The 18484-nt window shown below is 38.8% G+C and overlaps 1 protein-coding gene across 1 annotated transcript; it reads right to left on the bottom strand.

Moving 5' to 3' along the window:
- Window positions 1-1162: 1162 nt before the first annotated feature.
- LOC131668360 (abhydrolase domain-containing protein 2) lies at window positions 1163-16501 on the bottom strand. The gene is made up of 7 exons (XM_058942458.1): window positions 16140-16501; window positions 5233-5405; window positions 4688-4855; window positions 4374-4560; window positions 4091-4289; window positions 3857-4007; window positions 1163-3750 (listed from the first exon to the last, which is right to left on the bottom strand). Exons 1-7 carry the CDS (start codon window positions 16292-16294, stop codon window positions 3581-3583), a joined length of 1203 nt encoding a protein of 400 aa, XP_058798441.1. The 5' UTR covers window positions 16295-16501; the 3' UTR covers window positions 1163-3580.
- Between the last annotated feature and the right edge of the window lie 1983 nt (window positions 16502-18484).

The raw sequence follows: 18484 nt of genomic DNA, 5'->3' as shown, positions 1-18484 counted from the left end.
CAATAGCCTAGATCATAATATGTGGGATCGTGCAACATAGATTTCATAATTTATATCTTTCTTCATCTTTATCTCGCTTATATTGCAAAATTTCTTTTATCTAGTACAGCCGACGTTATCCGATACAACATATAATAATTCACACTTCTCAGTGATTGTTTTTTTGGACCCTAACGCCAACTACTTATATAACGTTCATTTTTACGTAATTGTGTTACAGCTTATGCGAGAGACGACTGTCTTGTTGAAAAATTTTACTGAGTTTTTGCAAGTGCAAGTATAAGAGCCTATTGACAATTATTACCGTACACTGATTATACATTTCAATTTTTTCTTTACAGATAAATAATACATAAAAATATATAGAATTTTATAAATAAGAAATAGAAAATTCATAATGGTCAGTTATTGATAAAACTTATTAAACGTTTTTTTTATCTACTGCAAACAAATTTCATGTTTAAATATCAAATTTTTTTAAAATATTTTACAGCTAAACGCGAACCCGACATCACAAGTTCCCTGTATGTCTTTGATTTTTTCATATTGTAAAAATTCATCAATACAACAAAAAACTAGGTTATCGCGCGTTGCCATTTAAAAAAAAAAAATAGAGGATAGAGAATTTTTGAAGCGGAATCCAATTCATGTTTCGCAAATTAAGATACCTAAGAATATATGTATGGCATGCTCAGTGATAGATTTCTTTTTTTTTTCCACGATAGTTAGACTAGTTTAATCTTTCGTACCTCCGAAAATATTTCTAGACATACTTTACATATTTTATATACTTTAAGAGCGACTCGAGCGCGAAAGTGGTTTTTCGATTTGGCTCTTTAATTGTAATATGTTACATTTCGTATACCTTTATTTTTAATATTTCTCATAACGCGAAATTTCCAATTCCTAGCACACTGTAGTAATTAATTTAGTGATCATATATATTAACATAATAATTTGGTTTATTTTTATGGACTCGGAGAGTAGTATTCAAACTTTTTAAGCAAAAGAAGAATTTTAATTCTAGAAAAATTTGAAACTTATAAATCAATATTTTTCTACTAATTTTTCAAATACTACTATAGCTATGATAATGAATTAAAATGCATCATGTTTTAATATTTAGTATATATTTATTAAGCTACATGGTTATATATTTCTGTCGATTTTAATTTTGTAAAACTAAATAGTATGTTAAGCTAAAATCAGTTCAACTTTTTTACACGTCATTACATTACGTATCTATCTTTTTGATAAAAATATTGATAAATTTTATAAGCCATTACTTCGTTGAATGCTTCCTTTTAAAAATAACTAATTTTCAAATAAATTTTTATCTATCATATTTTGTGAAAATTGTGATATAAAAATAAAGAAATAATGAAAGATAGGAAAATGTTGAAATGAAAAAACAATGTGATTCATTTTTATCCGCCATTGTTTCTTTATTCGCTTAAAAATATTTGTGAATGGTTGACGTTACAAGCAAGAATGCTCGTCAAAGTGAACAAACATTGAAGCAAATCGAACTGTGACTTGATATTGTACGTGAGCACAGTTAAAAAAATTCATGTGTACATGTTGTTCGCGTGTATCCAATAAACGTAATTGACGCTCACTAAATACATTGATCCTGAACATTTAATGTAACAATTGGAAGTTACTTTTTTTGTATGTTCTCGCAACGTAATAATTTTGAAAAATATACACCATATAGAGCTTATTGCTGCGTTTAAAGAAATGATCCCTGGCGTTTGAGCCATCTGAACTTTTTTTTTCATTGAAAATATCAAACAATACAAAATTTTATTTAACTCTCTATACTGGCATATAAATATATAAATTATTTTTATCATACAAGGCTTCATCAGACCTTTGGTTGCTTTTTTCCCCTACAAACATAAAAAGTTACACTATGTGAAAATCACACGATTTTCACTTTCGTCAAGCTACGCAATTTAAATGAACAGAAAACAAACTAAAGGTGCTTTACTCGTAATAAATTGCGAAAACTATGACTTATACGCATAAAACTGCGTCGCCGTCGTTGTCGCTACAAGTTAAATAAAATCTATGCAAAAACTAAGGTTTGCATTTTGTGGATCTATCATTCACTCTTAAGATACCAGTACTTAAGAAATCAGAGTCAAATCAATTAACGCAAATAAATCATCCATTTGATGAAATTTAGAAGAATAAAATACTATTTGAAAGCAAATTGAATTCTGAATATAAAATTTATTAAATAATCCATCAACGATCCATCATCTGAATGCATATGTCATTGAATTCAATAATCTTAAACTCTGCTCGCTTAATATTGTCCATCATGTATTCGTAACGTAATTATATCCCGTTCACTATAGCCAGCCGCAGGCTCGCTTTAACTTATTAATTTTTTTTTTCGTATCTTGAAAAAATATATACTTTTACCGAACAAATAATTTAATGTATTAATAAGTTTTACAAAGTACCCTGAGAGAAATTTTATCTTCCGTAACTGTTAAAGATCTCTTGAATAGTTTCGATTTCAGTTTAAAAACTGCGAAACGTCAACACATCAGTTTTAAAACTTCAACGCTAATTCAAAAAGTTCTGCACATTTAAACATTGAACATCAATTTTTCCTCGTGATTCGCAATTTGTTTAGGGTTAATTTAGCAATATTTTTAACGGAGATTTTAGATCTACCATTGATCCTCATACATAATTTATCGATCCATGGACCATTCAGCTAACCTATAATATAAATTACCAATCGAAAAAGCACCATGGGGGAATGGTTTGCGAATAATTCATCATCTTACATGACTATAGTTCAACATCAAAAAAATTACATGTGTACAATACATACAAAGTAATAGTTATATCGTATCGCTGACATTTTATCTATGCTTCTGTAAGTACGCAAGCGCAGATACAATCACAACAGATAAACTTGAAAACTTTGAAGTCTCACTTTGCCAGGTATTAAATACTTACAAATGTATGTCATTTTTATTACTGTATAAAGCAATTTATTATTAGTCATTAGTTAAATTTTATTATTTTTGTGTTTAAATTTTTCTAAATTTTATTCCTGACATTGTGAAACACCGCTGCCAAATTATTAAGAAACACTCTGAAAAAATCACAAGCAGACACGTTAAAAATTTCGCTCAACATACACATTAACAATTGTGGCACACAGCAATCGCTAATATATCATCTCGCTAGCGAAATGATTAGCGTCTCGAAAGTAGTACAACCATCAAACGCTTAAAAATATTTTTTCTCCTAACACTTGATGTGCATCCCAAAATACTGACAAAAAACACGCATACGATTTTAAATATAACATTCTAAAGCGCATAGTGGACGCTTGAGCGTTTTTCCTTTTTCTTTTTTAAAAATTATCTGCACACGTATTCTTGTTTGCCTCGGTAAAGTGCTTCAAAAAATCTCATAGTACAAAAAGCCCTGCTACGAGAAAATGAGATTTTTACCGAGTTCTTGTGCATACATATTTAAATGCAAAAGTATACTCCATGCTCTACAGCACGAGAAACAGGCAAAAAATACATCAATCCGCAGTCGTGTTTTAGAAGGCCTTGAGGGCGCGATCAGAATTCGCTAGAGTCAACGAACCGACGAGTGCGACAAGAGTGCGATCTAACCATGTGATGGGATTCGGGTAAAGAAGTCCACCCTCGTAGAAGCCCAAGTGTCCGCCGTGTGCTAACTCAATATATAGAGTATTATTTTTTGTTGCTGAAATAAGAAAAAAGTTAGATATTTTACTTATCGAAATTACAAGTTGTAATAATGTAAAAGAAATATTATATAATGGTATTATAGTGTACAATGAAAAACTTACTTGCTAACTCTTTAATTGGTGAAAGCAATTTATCTGGAACTATAGGATCGTCAACAGCATTGATAAACACCATTGGAGCTGCAATGTTTGTTAGGTAAAATGCACAACTGCTCCATTCATACAGTTCTTTGACTGATTTAAATTTATGAACCTAGAAGAAAAAGAAATCACAATTATTAAATCCGAAATTTACCAATGTCATATAAGTATCTATGACAATATTACGAAACTTACTCTTCTCGTATAAGCTTCGTCTAATTCAGGTAATGTAGCTGCAGAAACTATGTCCTTTTCGTTAAGATTATACCTTTGCTTGACATCTTCTGATAGTAAAACGGACTTATGCCTTAAAATAATATTCTTCACCGACTCCGTCATCACGTAGAGGTAGAAGCGTCTGAAGTTAGTCCAGTTCAACAAATAATTTGTGCCCCTAAAAATTAAGCAGAAAAACAATATTAATATGTTTTATCATAAGCTTCGAGGGAATAAAAAGGAATTTGGAGAAGCAGCTTACTCGATGGCATTGTAGCCTTGGCAAATCGAAATGCCCCCAATGATATTAGGAAGCTTATTGATGCCATGCTCGCCCATGTATTTGGTAACCAAGTTACCGCCCAGACTAAATCCAACGCATACGATTTTTGTGCTTGAGTGTTTCTCTAGCAGGTTCTTGATCATGGTGTGATAGTCGTCCGTGTGGCCTGATAATAATCGAAGAATTTTTATCGATTTTTCTAACCACATTATACCGTGCGATGTTTTGATGAAAAAATTCAAATATTTCCTGGAGTTTCTCTGCCAGAACAAGATAGTAATAAGAAAAAGTACCGTAAGTGAAAATCCTTGGAGACGTGACTTTGACGCTAGACAAGGCACCAACGTGGTTGAGAACCGCGCACCTGTAGCCGTGACATTGCACGAAGTGCACGAACGTCCTGATATAGACGCTCTCCGAGCTGTTTCCGATTCCAGGACAAATGGCTATTGTCACGTCATCTGCAATGCAAAATCATCACATAACGTATCCATGCACACCGTCGTCCATTGGACATGCTAATCCGCCTGTTCCGAATGCCGCGGACATTAATTGGCCGCTGCGACTAGTTTTTGCACGGTTTCGCGGTTCAGATTTCATGAAAATTTACAGATATCAGGAAGGGCAAAGGAATTTCTTAGCATCCTGACAAATCAACAACTATCCAGAAGTAATATAAAAAAAAAAACGTACAACGATAACGCCTCGACGTCTGCCGTCGTTTTGGTATACTTTCACAAAATTATTCGACGCGAAACAACCTCATTTTTTTTTAATAATATCAGCGGATAATCCACGGTTGTCCGTCTATCATTTCAGCTGATGCGTCCCAATTTACCTTCGTGTCCGGTGCTCAAGGGCTGATACAAATCGTAAGTGAGCGTCGTCTCGTCAGGCAAAGAAATGTAGACTCGCTCACCGATAGGCCACGGGCAGCGCACTCTTCCAATTATACTGTGGACAATTGTTTGCACGTGTCCGCTGAATCCCCATAATCTCGTTGGCTTGTATCTGAAAAACGCAAGAGGCAAGCTTTTTCAATTAAGTCGGGGCCAACAGTTGTCTCTTATTCTGTGTGCATGTTTTTTTTTCAAACTGTATAATGCCAATCGACGCGCGCCTATCTCGATAACTAGATTACCATTTTCTTCTTCTTCTTCTTCTTCTTCTGTTTCCTTACCCACTCGGTAGCGGACTGTAGTCGATACGTCGCGACGCGATTCTCTGACGTAGACGTGTTGCGCTGCGCGCCGGCCGACGGCTCTACTCTACGCGCGGCGAAGATCCATAGAGCACCCGAAACTATTTCGTCGCGCGTGTACGAGGCGCGATTATCTTAAATGCCACGGGCGTTCGAGTGCGTCGCGCGCGACGCGGGGCGAAGGGAGGAAAGAGGCGGCGGGCCGCGACGCAACTGCGCTTATAGGCGCGTCCGCGTTCAAGGTCTAGGTCGGCCCCCCGGCGCGAGCGATCGATCTAGCTCGCGTACGTCTCACCGTCGGGTTTATTGTTTTTTCTTTTTCTTTTTCGCGTTAATGAGTGACGGCGGGCTACGGCTGCGCGGATGGATCGATTTAATTAGGACAATTTATTAATTACGAGCTGACGGGACTGTACCTTCGGCTCGTGACTCGGTTTACGACAGCTTGCGAGTTTTCACGTATGGAAATGTACGTTTCGAAGGTTAGTTTTGTAAATTGAAAGCTGTTTATGTGGCAATCTAATTACAAAGTCCACGTTAAAAATCTGTGTATTTATTTAGAAAATTAGAAAACATGATTAATTGCTCCCCCCCCCCCCCCAGTAACCGCAAATGCTCGCTTCGCAAAGCGCAAAAAAAATGTAAAATATACCATTCCGAATGCAAGTAGCTGTATAATTTCGACAACATACTACAGAGGTAAATATTGTAACAACCTCCAAGGAGAAAGTCTAACCATAAAAGATAAGTTTAGGTTTTCCTTCAATGCCAAAATTACCGAAATCGTATACTCCGTACATTGCACCGTTTAGAAATCAAGCGTGCCATTCCATAATTTTTCTAGGCCTTTCCTTTCTATCGCGAGTATTCCCGCTTGAATTTAACTAAGTTCTACGTGTTTTAATATTGAATTTGAGATTAAATCACGCTCTGATCTCAATCCAATGTTATAAAAATGTACAAGAATCCCGTTTGCCCAGTGATTAAAATGTATGAAAGCGACTTTTCCAAGCGAACAGCATTTCAAGATGCCCGTACAGTTGATAAATAGGACAATCTAAGCTCCGTCTTATGACTTTTTTTGCCCATATCATAAACCTAAGCATATCTCGATTGATCCGCTACTTGTGAAGTATTGAAGAGATTGAGGCGGTGCTTGTTGATCACAGACCAATCATCAATAAATTGGCGTTTAATTCTCTCAATCGACCTTCATCATCAAGGACACCTCCTATCTCGAAGCATCACGAAAAATTCGTAAGCACATCGAACCGAGCAGATTAATCATCGCCTTTTCGAAGATCGTTGCTGACAATAAAAACATACGTGACTCGCGTAGCAAACCACGTGGGTATACAGTATAATGACAGAAATTGTTTTTTCTTTTTACTTTCACCGCGGTGAATTTCGTTATTTTTCCCCGCGCAGAGAGGCGGCGGACCGTGGAAAATCTAGACGTTCGCCGGCACGCGAAAGACAGTCTGTGATTATCGAAATGAGCGGATGAATTTTTGTCGGACTAACGGTATAATGTTCTCGTAGAGAGCGCAGCAGGTGCTTACGTTACTGCCGCATACTCCAAGGTTCGAATTTATTAAGCTTTCCTAATGATGAAGTATTAGAATGTTTCATTTATCTTTTGCATTATAAATAAATTCATTTTTTATAAATTAACGAAGGGGACGAATTATCTCTTTTAAATTTGACAAGATAAAAAACCATAATGCATTTGAAGCGCAGTCCCAATAAAAGTCGTTATTTTATGATAGATTCCTCCCTCCCTTCCCCTAGTAAAACCTAAACGATTCGCTCGAGAATGACATTCACAAAAATCGCTACGTGACACATTGCAGCAACTCGAAAAAAACTCACGAGGCCACTTCGTCAAACTAGCAGTTAGAGAACTTTGCCAATTCAGCGAACGAGCGTCGCGCTTCAAATCTGCCGATGACGAACAAGGATAGCGAGAATAACGCTGGCAAAAGTTGAACGACCCGAATATTTTGGCAAACGCCCACTTAAAGTGAAGTAAAGCCCAAATGAACGCGCGCCGGTATTTCTCATGCATGCTCAGCGCATTTTTTTTCTCTTTTACACGACCTGGCAAGTTTTCTGATGATGTTTATTGCCGGCGACAAGCAGCAAACTAATCATTAATCATTAAGACCTAACGGACATCTTTACAAATCAACATCTCCTAGATTGGAGATTCTCTAGTAGGCGCAAACTCAACCGTTTCTTAGGACTGGTTCAGCGAAATATCAATCGAGAAATTTCTTTTGTAAGTGCAGCGAGAAAATTTACCAAGATGTATAGAATTTTATCATCATAACAACACATTGCTATTGCGCCAATAATTATCAGTTTTACTACTTAATCGTACTATACAACTCAGACTTTGAAGGTGATAGCTCGAATAGAAATAAAATGGAGTATTTTAATAACGCAAAACGACTTCCTAATTTAAATTTTATCAAAATCATTTATAATTCAAGGATAGTACTTTTAAATAATGCCAATTATTTCTAAAAGAGAACGATTAAGTAAGAAAACCAAATATTTTAAGAATATAGCGGACAAATTCTTCTAAAATCAGATAAACAACACTTCCCTATAATTTCATGATATCGTAACACGCGCCACTATAAGACAATATTCAAAACGCAAATATGTTGTTTACGATCCGCGTGTATGTCTTCTCTCAGATATGAGTATAAGAAGCCTTTCGTAAGCGTCAACGTGCATGTTGTTTGAAACGAGGTAAGGATTAGGGCTAAATTGCATCGTCGCGTAACAGGCCATCGACTTTACCCGTCGCGTGACACAGATTCTTCACAAAGGCTCCGCAGTTTTCATTATGCCCCCCCCCCCTCCCGACGCGCTGGTTCTCTCTTTTCTTAGCGCGCTCATCGGAAAATTCACGGCGATTTCTATTCCGATCGACGTCTCTCGTGGGAAATGGGCAACGGCAGGGAGCCTTGTCCTTGTCGGCCGCGACCTCGCCGTCTCCACTTGCGAAGATTAGATCAACGAGTCCGATTGACCGCTGCTGGCAATACAATTCGCATACGCTTGCTTGCGCTTCACTTTATATCGAGTCCGTCCAATCTTGCGCCAGCGACTCGACGTCGTCCGCGCGTTCGCCTCGTACGGGGATGAAGAGGTAAAGCGCGATTGCCATTGATCTATCGCGTAACGCTGCGCGCTGTCTATTCCAAATCAAACGTTTTACGACTGGAGATAGGTCAGACACATCCGAGGTAATTAACGAGACGCCTTACGCGCGCGTAAACAAGACGAAAAGATCGATAGGTCGCGCAACCGTGATTTTTTTAAATTTTTGTTCGGTATACTCCGCGCTATTTTTAACGAATTCATTAGCCGGCTCTCACGTCTAAATTTACACCTAAACCAGGCTGAATAATGAATCAGCCGTTTGATGCAATAAAGATTCCTTATCTACGTCTATCGAAGCCAGTCGTTACCTGGCAGGTGGTATTTCAATGCTTTACCTATATCTGCACTTCCTTGCCGCATGAGAGATGCGAGCATGTTCTACTGGCCCTAATTGTCAATCATTGGGATGAAAACTGCGAATCGAAAGTGCCGTGAGCTCGCATCTATCTGTTGTTGACATGAGCTTTCCGTGTTAATTCGAGTGAAAGCCGACGGACAAAAAAAAAATAAAAGTCGCACTTTCGCAAATTGGCGAGTCGCGCACGCGTGAGGATGTGAAATGCGTTCGGTGCGCGCGGGGACGAATCAGATTTCGAAGGTCTGCAATGGTCATTTCTGTTTTTTCTAGGGAGATCGAGCTTGGAAAAAAGTACGGAGGATGAAAAAGCTGCGCTCATATTGCGAGAGGTGCTCGAATTTCATCCGCGCCGGACAAGAAAATTTTCTGTTATCGAGGTAATCGTTAATCTTCACGCCTACGTCGCGAACAATACACGAGAAATTAATAGTACGTTTGAACGATTCGAAAAATTCCATTATTATCGTCCACGATATAAAAAAAGAAATAAAGGAAAGTCCTTTCGCGATTGTACATTTTTGCAATTCGAACGCATCGCTCGATCCATAAAACATCCCGCGTTCGTCTAGTTGGTCGTCAAGAGGGTGTCAGCGCGATAAATCAAAAGTGCCCCCTTTGCGAATATTCCGAAGTGTCCTGCAATTTTACACTTCAAATCGATGAAAGACGAGTATCTCCAATCGCGATATGGTTAAAAAAAAAAAAAATTGCTAAGCACCAGCCGTTTAACCGCGAAGGTCGAGAAGGTGGTTTCGTGCAGCTCGATCGATTTCTCGACTACTTTGCGCGCAGCATCTCTCGCATCGCTTTCTCGTCGATATTTACTCGCTTGGCTTATTTCGCTCTTACGTAATGGTCGCGAGGCTTTTCCTGTGTTTTGCGCTTGTACCGTTGAATTAACGAACGCGTCGAGTGTGAATCGCATTTTTATATAATGTTGCGTCGGCAACCGACGGATTCGCTCGCGGTGGCGAAAAAAAAAAAAGGAAACCAATCGTTATCCTGATAAACGTGGCGGCGCGATTGATACGCTCGTCAAGAGGCAACCTACAAGTCACGAAAATCTGTTCTTTTCTCCGGTGACACGTGCCAACGTAAAATACTAACGTCTTCCGATTGTAAAGGACTGCCGAGGTGAAGAAGAGAACCCGTCTGCATTGAGAAATGCGACAATTAGTGCTGAACGAATAAATGACAAACTGCGACGTTTGGCACGTTTAAGTTTAAAAAGACTCGATGCATTTGAACGCGCCATGTTTTTCTACGTATTTATTTTTAGCATTGCATTGGACATTTTACGATGGATTCTCATTTGCTCTTAAGCGGAAGAACTTCTCATTTCCTCGGTAGCTTGATGGGCGTTAAATAACGTGAGATTCCGTTATTGAAACACATTCATCTGTGCGCATAAGCTTCTTCAAGTTTTCTTTACGCGTAGAAAGAACATTCTAAACTTAAGTCACTTGGCCATTGATATTTGAATTATTGCGTACAAGAAGATAATAAATAACTACATTAAAAATGTGACGAAATTGATTATTATCCGTATTTCGGTTAAAGTATTATTAAAGATTAGATTTTTTCCAAGAATATCTCGAGTAAACATTGTTTGATACTTTTGTAAATAAATATCGACGAGATGAAAACACAATGACAGTCCTCATTCTTTCTCACAAAAAAACAACATTCCCGATCTACCTTCTCATTTTTTTCTTTCATCCATCAGCACACGCAAATCCACAAACTAACTCGATTTTTTCTCTCGAATTACACGAGAAATTCGATCGAACAGTCGACGGAAACAAAAGATTTGTTTATTTGACATTTTTCACGCGCTTCGTAATCACAAATGCACTTATACTCTGAATCGCTTTCCTTTCCGCGCTCGGGGCCAGTGCGAATAATGCCTACGTGCTGTGGAATTTCCTCGTTGACGTTTTTACTCTTCGCCCGTGGAAATGTGCATTGTTCGACGAAACGATTGCGCGCGGGCGCGTCGACACTTTCTCTCTCCCCTTTTGATCTTTTGCGCTCGCAATGAAAATCTCGACCTTCATCTTTCATGCAGCGATAGTGATTTATGGACTTATCCTTAGCCGACGTTTCACGCTGTAACCTCGTGAAATGCAAGCGATGCTATATCGTTATGATATATCTCGACGAATCGTTTGAATCTGAAATTGAAAGCCGCGCAGTTGAGGGATAAGTCGCGAAAAGAATCGCAATCGCAAGTGAATCATGCTGATAACTAATTGTTACATCATACGATAACTGTGTGTGAAGCCTATTTTTAACCGTGCAACATATGTAACTGCAGCTCTTATCGCAAAGAAATTTGCATGAATTAGAGGCTCCAAGGTAAGCGTCGAGTGAATCTTGAAAAATACCTATTTTCCGTGTAACACAAGGAAATCGCGTGCATCGATCGTATAATACCCTTCTTCATACTTTTTTACGAAATCAAAATCAACCTCTTTTATTTTTTTTTATTTTTTGTTAATCTGGCGTTGTATTGATTGGTCACACTTCTCGTTAACGTTAAGGTTTTTCCAAAGAACCTACAACAGCAACAACCGTAATAACGTTATAAGCGAAATTACGAATAAAAAGTCAAGCCATAAAACATCTGCGCGTAGCATCTCGAATTGAGAACTTTTACGATTCCACGTTTTGTAGCGAAGTTTCTTTTATTACTGTCATTGTGTTTTCCCACTGACACTTTTTATGTAATAATTGAAGATAATTGCTTGGAGGGAAAAACATCAGTGAGATATTTTTATCGAAAGCTCTATCAACGAATTGTTAAAACGGCCAAACACTCATAGTAAATATAATTACCAAGTCACTGGACGAAATTCTTTACCGCGCGTGCGTCATGTCTTGCTAATCATTGATCTACTATATCTACAGCAAAAACAGATCGGGCGCAAAAATAACGTTTAGATGGATTATTAAATTAGAAAGCTAGTATTTTTGGAAAAAAAAAACAAAATATATATAAATATTTTCAAAATTCAAACAACGAAGTTTAGAAACATCACGCGAGATTTCAGACAGCGAAGCTGAACCTTATAATTGGATCTCGTCAACGTATGAAAAAGAACACATTTAAATTGACACGCGCAGAGCAAAGTAGCAAAGCCCGTAAAGAAAAAGACACGCAAAATAGCAACCAAAGGTTCCCTCTCGTCATCATCTTCATCGTTCGAGTCATCGGAGCGTATAAATAGAAAAATAAAAATCGCACGTTTCGCGCACGTGCCGAGCTCTGCTGTTGCTGTCTGGAACATCACCTGGATTTGAGGATGAGAGGGAATGTTTAATTAGGCGTGGAGCTCGCCAAAAGAGTGAGTCACGAGCGTTCTGTGCTATGACGGGGATTCCTATTTGGATTTACGGAATTGATTATTTTTCTGAATTGGATATGTTTCGGGTTGTCTTTTTTACCGTCGAGGAGGTGACAATAGATTAACAGCCTTGCGGTTTTGTTACCAGATTGCGATGACGTACTTTTTTTCTGAGTTGTTCTTTATACGAAAATAAAACGTGTCATACGTGTCGGTTAGAAAGCTATTTTCACCACTTGCTTGGAGGACTCTAAAATTAACGCAGTAAAACTCAGTCGCAACCGTTTTTCAAATTCATATAATTAGTGATACAACAATTTGAAACCATTCTCAACTATACTTCCTACGCGCCAACAATCGGCAAGTGTAAAATTATATTCTGCGGAAGATGAGCCTTGCCGTCTGTCAAAGTTTCTCGAACTTTCACGATCGAAGAAAAAAAAGAATTTGTTCTCGTCTTTTTCTCTTCGATAGATATCTATCAGACGCGCACATGTGTGTGCGTGTGCGCGCGCCTGACTCACGCGTAATTAACCGACCGCATCCACAAATAATATTTTCCTTCCTTCGTTTTCTCTCTCTCTCTCTCTCTCTCTCTCTCTCTCTCTCTCTCTCTCTCTCTCTCTCTCTCTCTGTCTCTACTTGGCTAGGTTGATGATCTAACGTTTAGCTCGCGGAATATTTCATGCTTCGCAGGACCCTCTCTCAATTGGAAATGTTCAGCCGGTGAAAAACGTATAAAAACAAATATGAGACTGCGCGCGAGTGTTTTACCATCGGTAAATCTAACTGCGAAGCGCTCAGGTCATTGTTCGCGATCGCTAGTTAAATTTAGATCGCGTGTACGTGCTGCGACCCTTCTTTTCGGTCTCATGCGAACGTAAATTTCGGTCGCCGCGATTTAAGCAAAAAAGCGCCAGGACAATTGCACCGTTTGACGAGCACTTGACATTCGCGTGCTCGACTCGCGCGGCGCAGAGCTTCATCGCCGCATTAATCTGACGTCGAGAACAAGCATATTGTTATCGAGTAGCAGGCAGACGTGTGTATCTTGAAAACGAGATTGGATTTTCAAGACGACCTAATTATCGCATTGCGCCGCGCTTTTCGCTGAAGCTTTTACAGACAATGGCGTGCTGTTTATTAGGCCAGAATCGATGTACAAGTTATCTAATTGCGCAACGTTATTGTATCTTGCAGCGCCAGCAGAAGAGAATTCAAATGCAAAGCGCCGAGACAATGTCACTGACAATTAGCACGTCGTTTGCTTTCCTCTTCGCATTTCGCAAATCTTTAATGCAATGGACATTCAGCGTGGCAGTTTGCATTTTTATTCAATTACGGACGATGTCACAAATATAAATTGCTTGCTCGTCGATTAAAAGGTGACCGAAAGTGCGCGTAAGTAACGATGGCGAAGACTAATTTCTCCCAAGATCACTTGACGGAAATTCATCCTTAGCGAAACGGAAGAACAAATAAATAAATAAAGCGTACAAAAGGAAATGCCGTTGAAGCATCCGTCTCACTGTAATTTATTTGGAAATGGTGATCCTAACCTCACTATATTTACAGGTATATACTATACGCTAGCCCCTCTCACTTTGAGTTAGGCCTTCGCGAAAATTCCGTGAACAGCCGAGCGAGTGCATCGAACCGTTATTGCTCTTGTGCGTGTATGTCGCGCGATTGGACTTTCCTTTCGCGTTACGCTCGCACGAGGAAGAAAACTCGTCGTCATCCTCGCCTACACAACGCAGAAAGGTTGCAAAGAGAGCCATCATCGATCGTAAAACCGCACATTAACACGCTCGGGCGTAGAGTTGACATTTCAATCATCGGACGCAGTAGTTGAACGGGCCGAGCGAAAACGTGGCTACGGATAATGACGTTAATGGCAATGTCAATTAGACCTCGATACGAGAAATAAAAAACTTTGTAGACGAGAGAAAGGAAGGAAATCTTAACTTTATTACTGAAAGATCGCGTGCTGTGGGCTTTTCCACTGAGAGAAAGGAGAAATTAAGCCTTCGCCACGATAGACGAAACAATAAGCGACGCGCAGGTAAACGGATCGATCGCGTACACACTTCACCTTGCGCTATTTCGTGCTCTTGATAATTTAATCGGCGATGCATGATATTTCGTCAACAACGCGAGCCTCTCGCAAGTTCTATCGCCATGACATCACCGACAATGGTACAACGCGTGACAACGACACGCAGATAGTCCGAGAGCTGGTCCCAAATAGTGCACGAGGAAGCGATATGTCGTGAAAAGAACGAACCGACGATTAATTTACGCACATTGCACAACTACATTTTTGCCTCGTAGAAGTGGGGGCTTTGCCGATGGCGGCCGATTCAAATAAGCGTGAATATTTTTTGCGATAGTGGCTTTTATCGCGGAGGCATTTGCAAGGGTGGTCAAATATTGGCAGACATTTTGCAAGGGTCAAACGTGACCGCAGAGCGGGGAGAGCACGAGTTTTGCATGTGCGGGCGACAAACGACAAAGTAATGAATTCTGCAGTTAGTTTCTATCGAAGAGCCACGTTGCAATCAAGTGATTTTTTTATTGGCAGATATTTTTCGCGTGGCAAACGTGTCAGTGTAGAGTGCAAGAGGGAAACTTTTATTTTTATGCAACGGGAAAACATCAAAGGGATGCATTGAGCGGTTTACGGACAGATATTTTATACGCAATACATATCGTATTTATCCACAAAGACATTTTTACCGGGCCATAAGTTCTCAGAAAGGTCTAGAATGGTCGTGCCACAATGCGAGGAACACGCTCTATCAAAAAATATACTTTTTCCATTCAATTATTTATAAATAACTTGATGGAAAAAAACACGGCTATTGTTTTTACTTATGCAATGAATGTTAGTTTAAGGCTATCTAGCCTATATTCGGTACTAATGGATTGTATAATGCTCGGTATAATGGTCCCTCATCAACATTTACGTTGATCGATCCAAATTTATTCTGTCAAACAGTCTACAAATTTTATTCTTATAGCATGTAAACCCCCCCAACAAAAAGAAACCGCATGACGTATTAATTTTGTATAATTGTTTTTTTTTCGTACAAATTATAAACGTGAGATTGATTAATTCGAAAGCACGACTTTCGCTAGACAGGATATATGGCCCCTGGAACGTTCGATAAGAAAATTGCCTTTAATTAAACATTCATGGAAAAAATCATGATAAACAGAGCACTGATTGCAACACTCTTTGTTGCGCTATACTTACAAAAAAATGTTATGACTATTCGCTGCTGTTTCGTCTCATTATAGCTTTAAAAAATTCGGGAAACAAACTTTGCAATAAACGATAATCTTTGCATGACATAATCGGTGTTTGAACTGATAGATAAGCGTGCTGACAAATTACTATTAATATTGTATAGCAAAAGTCTGCCCTAAGAGCCTGCATCACACGTATGTTGAGTATACTAAATACATTTGGAAGAGTCTTCCTCCACGCTGTCACTCCTCGAAAAAAAAAAAAAAAAAACCTATAGTTTCCCGATTGTTCTGAAACTTTGTAAACGTGCTTATTCTAACTAGTGTACTCGGAATAACCGCAATAGATACAAAGATTCTCGAAACTTGTTAAAAAAATAACACAACAAAGACGAGAAAGAAAAACTCACGGCTCGGAAATGACAGGTGCGATCTTGAGAATGGTGGATAGGAACGCTTGATCCTTGCATATAAGCTGTGGTTTCTGTGGTGCGCTGTTGACATTAAGAATCCTGAATAGAATAATCAGGATCACAGCGAAAATTGCCAATAGTGCCGTCGACATCGTTGCCTCCCTTTCTCAAACGTGTTCCTCCTCGCGATCCATAGGAATGGCAAAGAAAAAAATTAAATATACCAACACGACTGCCAACGCGAAGAGAAAAGAGCCCCCCGGGTGCGGCTCTGCTGTATGTTTTAAGGTTAGGTTTGCGCACCCATCGAGCGAGTCGCTTTTCTCCGTAAAGCTGAGCAGACGCGAGACGACTGACGATTGTGCCGGCGGCTGAACGACGTGCGCGTAAACACCGCTCTCTGTCCCCGCGCAGCCAGGCTGAGTAAAGGCAAAGTGGTGTATAGTGGGGCGCGGCCTTTGCGCGCGACGAAAGGTGCTTCTAGTAGATATGGATTGTTTTGGACAATTTTTTCACGCGGAAGTAAGTGTTACGAAAGAAGGGGGATCGTGTGAGGAAGTCGGATGATTATATTTTTTTTGTCGCAATAGTTAAGATCCATTTGAAGGACTAAGTCGAGTAAAGAATAATAATTCGATAATGATAATCGGTAAAATTGCGAGAACAGAATATAAAATTTTGATACTTTAATAATAGTATTACTATACTCAACGTAGGAAAAGGTAGAATGCAAAGTGAATTTTTTCTTAATAGAAACTTAATTCAAAATGAAATGCAGAGAAATTGCAGTGTACATACTTCAATAAATACTATTAAAATAGGAAACTCTTTTACGATAAGTAAAAAGACTAAAGACGTTGAAAGCACTGAAAACAAATAGTTATGTAGTTATAATGCAAAAAACGCAGAAAATGATTTTTACAACATGTAATGTTTAATACGTGTTCACCCGATTGGCATTTTTATCCATTCGTTATTTTAACAACCGAGTCCTCTTTATTGACCTTTCAGTTATTCAGAAAAAGATAATTTTATAGTTTCAGCGAAAAATTTTTTGGTAATATTTGTTTATGTCGAATGGCTTGAGAGAAAAATAATATTATAAACGATTTGAAAATTTCAATTCAAATCACAATTTATCGCAAAGTTTATTAAGAACTTTAGTTCATCGTGAAGATCAAAATTTAAGTTGTATATTGTGATAATCGTGTAATTATTGAATTACCTCCAATACAAGGCTTGCATATTCGATTACTTCTCACTCTCGCTCTTCTCTATCATTGCATAAACCATTACAATTTCTACTTACTACGCTAGCATCCACATATTTATACACAACAATCAATACATCACCGAACTTTCTCCAGCTCAATTTCTGCCAAACCCGGACACCTATAAGCATTTACCTCCAAAACTTCGCAAAAGATTTTCTCAGATATAAGAATTACAAATTAGTCTCCAGCCTCATAAAGAAACTCTCTCGGGAATTTCATTTCGCTTGGTAATCGTGAATTACTCACTTGAGACGCGTGATTTTTGTTCATCTACTGAATTTCATTGAGTCTGCGCGCAAAGCTGGGAGATTCAAAAGTTCTACATGAGCATTGTACATATCAGTTATAGATTCTGAACCACTTATGCAAAAATTAACACGAAAGAGGACAAATAATAATGCTGTTTCGCATTAGCGTTGATGATTAATCTTTTTTATACGGACGCGATATTTAAAGTCTCTATTGATTTTTCAGTTATCGACTTGAATAATGTACGAGCCAGGACATAGCGACACTCGCACGTGCCCACCTCGTTAAGAGCATAAATACGCAAGCTTTCAATGGTGTTTATAAACCGTGAAATAAAGGCGTTAGCTTGCAAGCTCGTTAATATCGGGTTACGCGTTTATTTTGCACACGACAAACTCGCAACAATGTACATTTCGCTCGGTTATATCGGCGAAACGTTTTCACCGATTACACTTCGACTGACGCGCTCGAGCGAGAACCGCGCGTGCGCGCCGCTTTACGCATCGTTCGAAACGGACGATTTGCATCGCTTTGAAACTTCGATTGACCCGCTTTTCCGCCAATATACATTGGGGCGACGCACGGCTCATCGTCGGATTTCACGTTGCAGCCGTTTGCAAACGAATTGATCGAAACTGCGTTGTTACGACGGCAAATAAAAAAAAGAAAAAAAAGAGGAGCCTTTCGAACGCGCTCTACGCGCTGCGAAGTGCGCGAGTGGAAGGCTTGCCGTTTGCAAGCTATACTGCCTATCTCTTTCGCTTTAACCGTCTTTGAAAGCGGACAATGCAAATTTTTTTTAAGAAAGCCGTGTTATGC

Source organism: Phymastichus coffea, unplaced genomic scaffold (genome assembly GCF_024137745.1).
Source record: "Phymastichus coffea isolate CEN01 unplaced genomic scaffold, Cenicafe_Pcof_1.1 PCOF00077, whole genome shotgun sequence".
NCBI classification, from domain to species: Eukaryota; Metazoa; Arthropoda; class Insecta; order Hymenoptera; family Eulophidae; genus Phymastichus; species Phymastichus coffea.
Note: the sequence above shows the minus strand (reverse complement) of the source record. Positions and strands in the feature narration are given on the sequence as shown.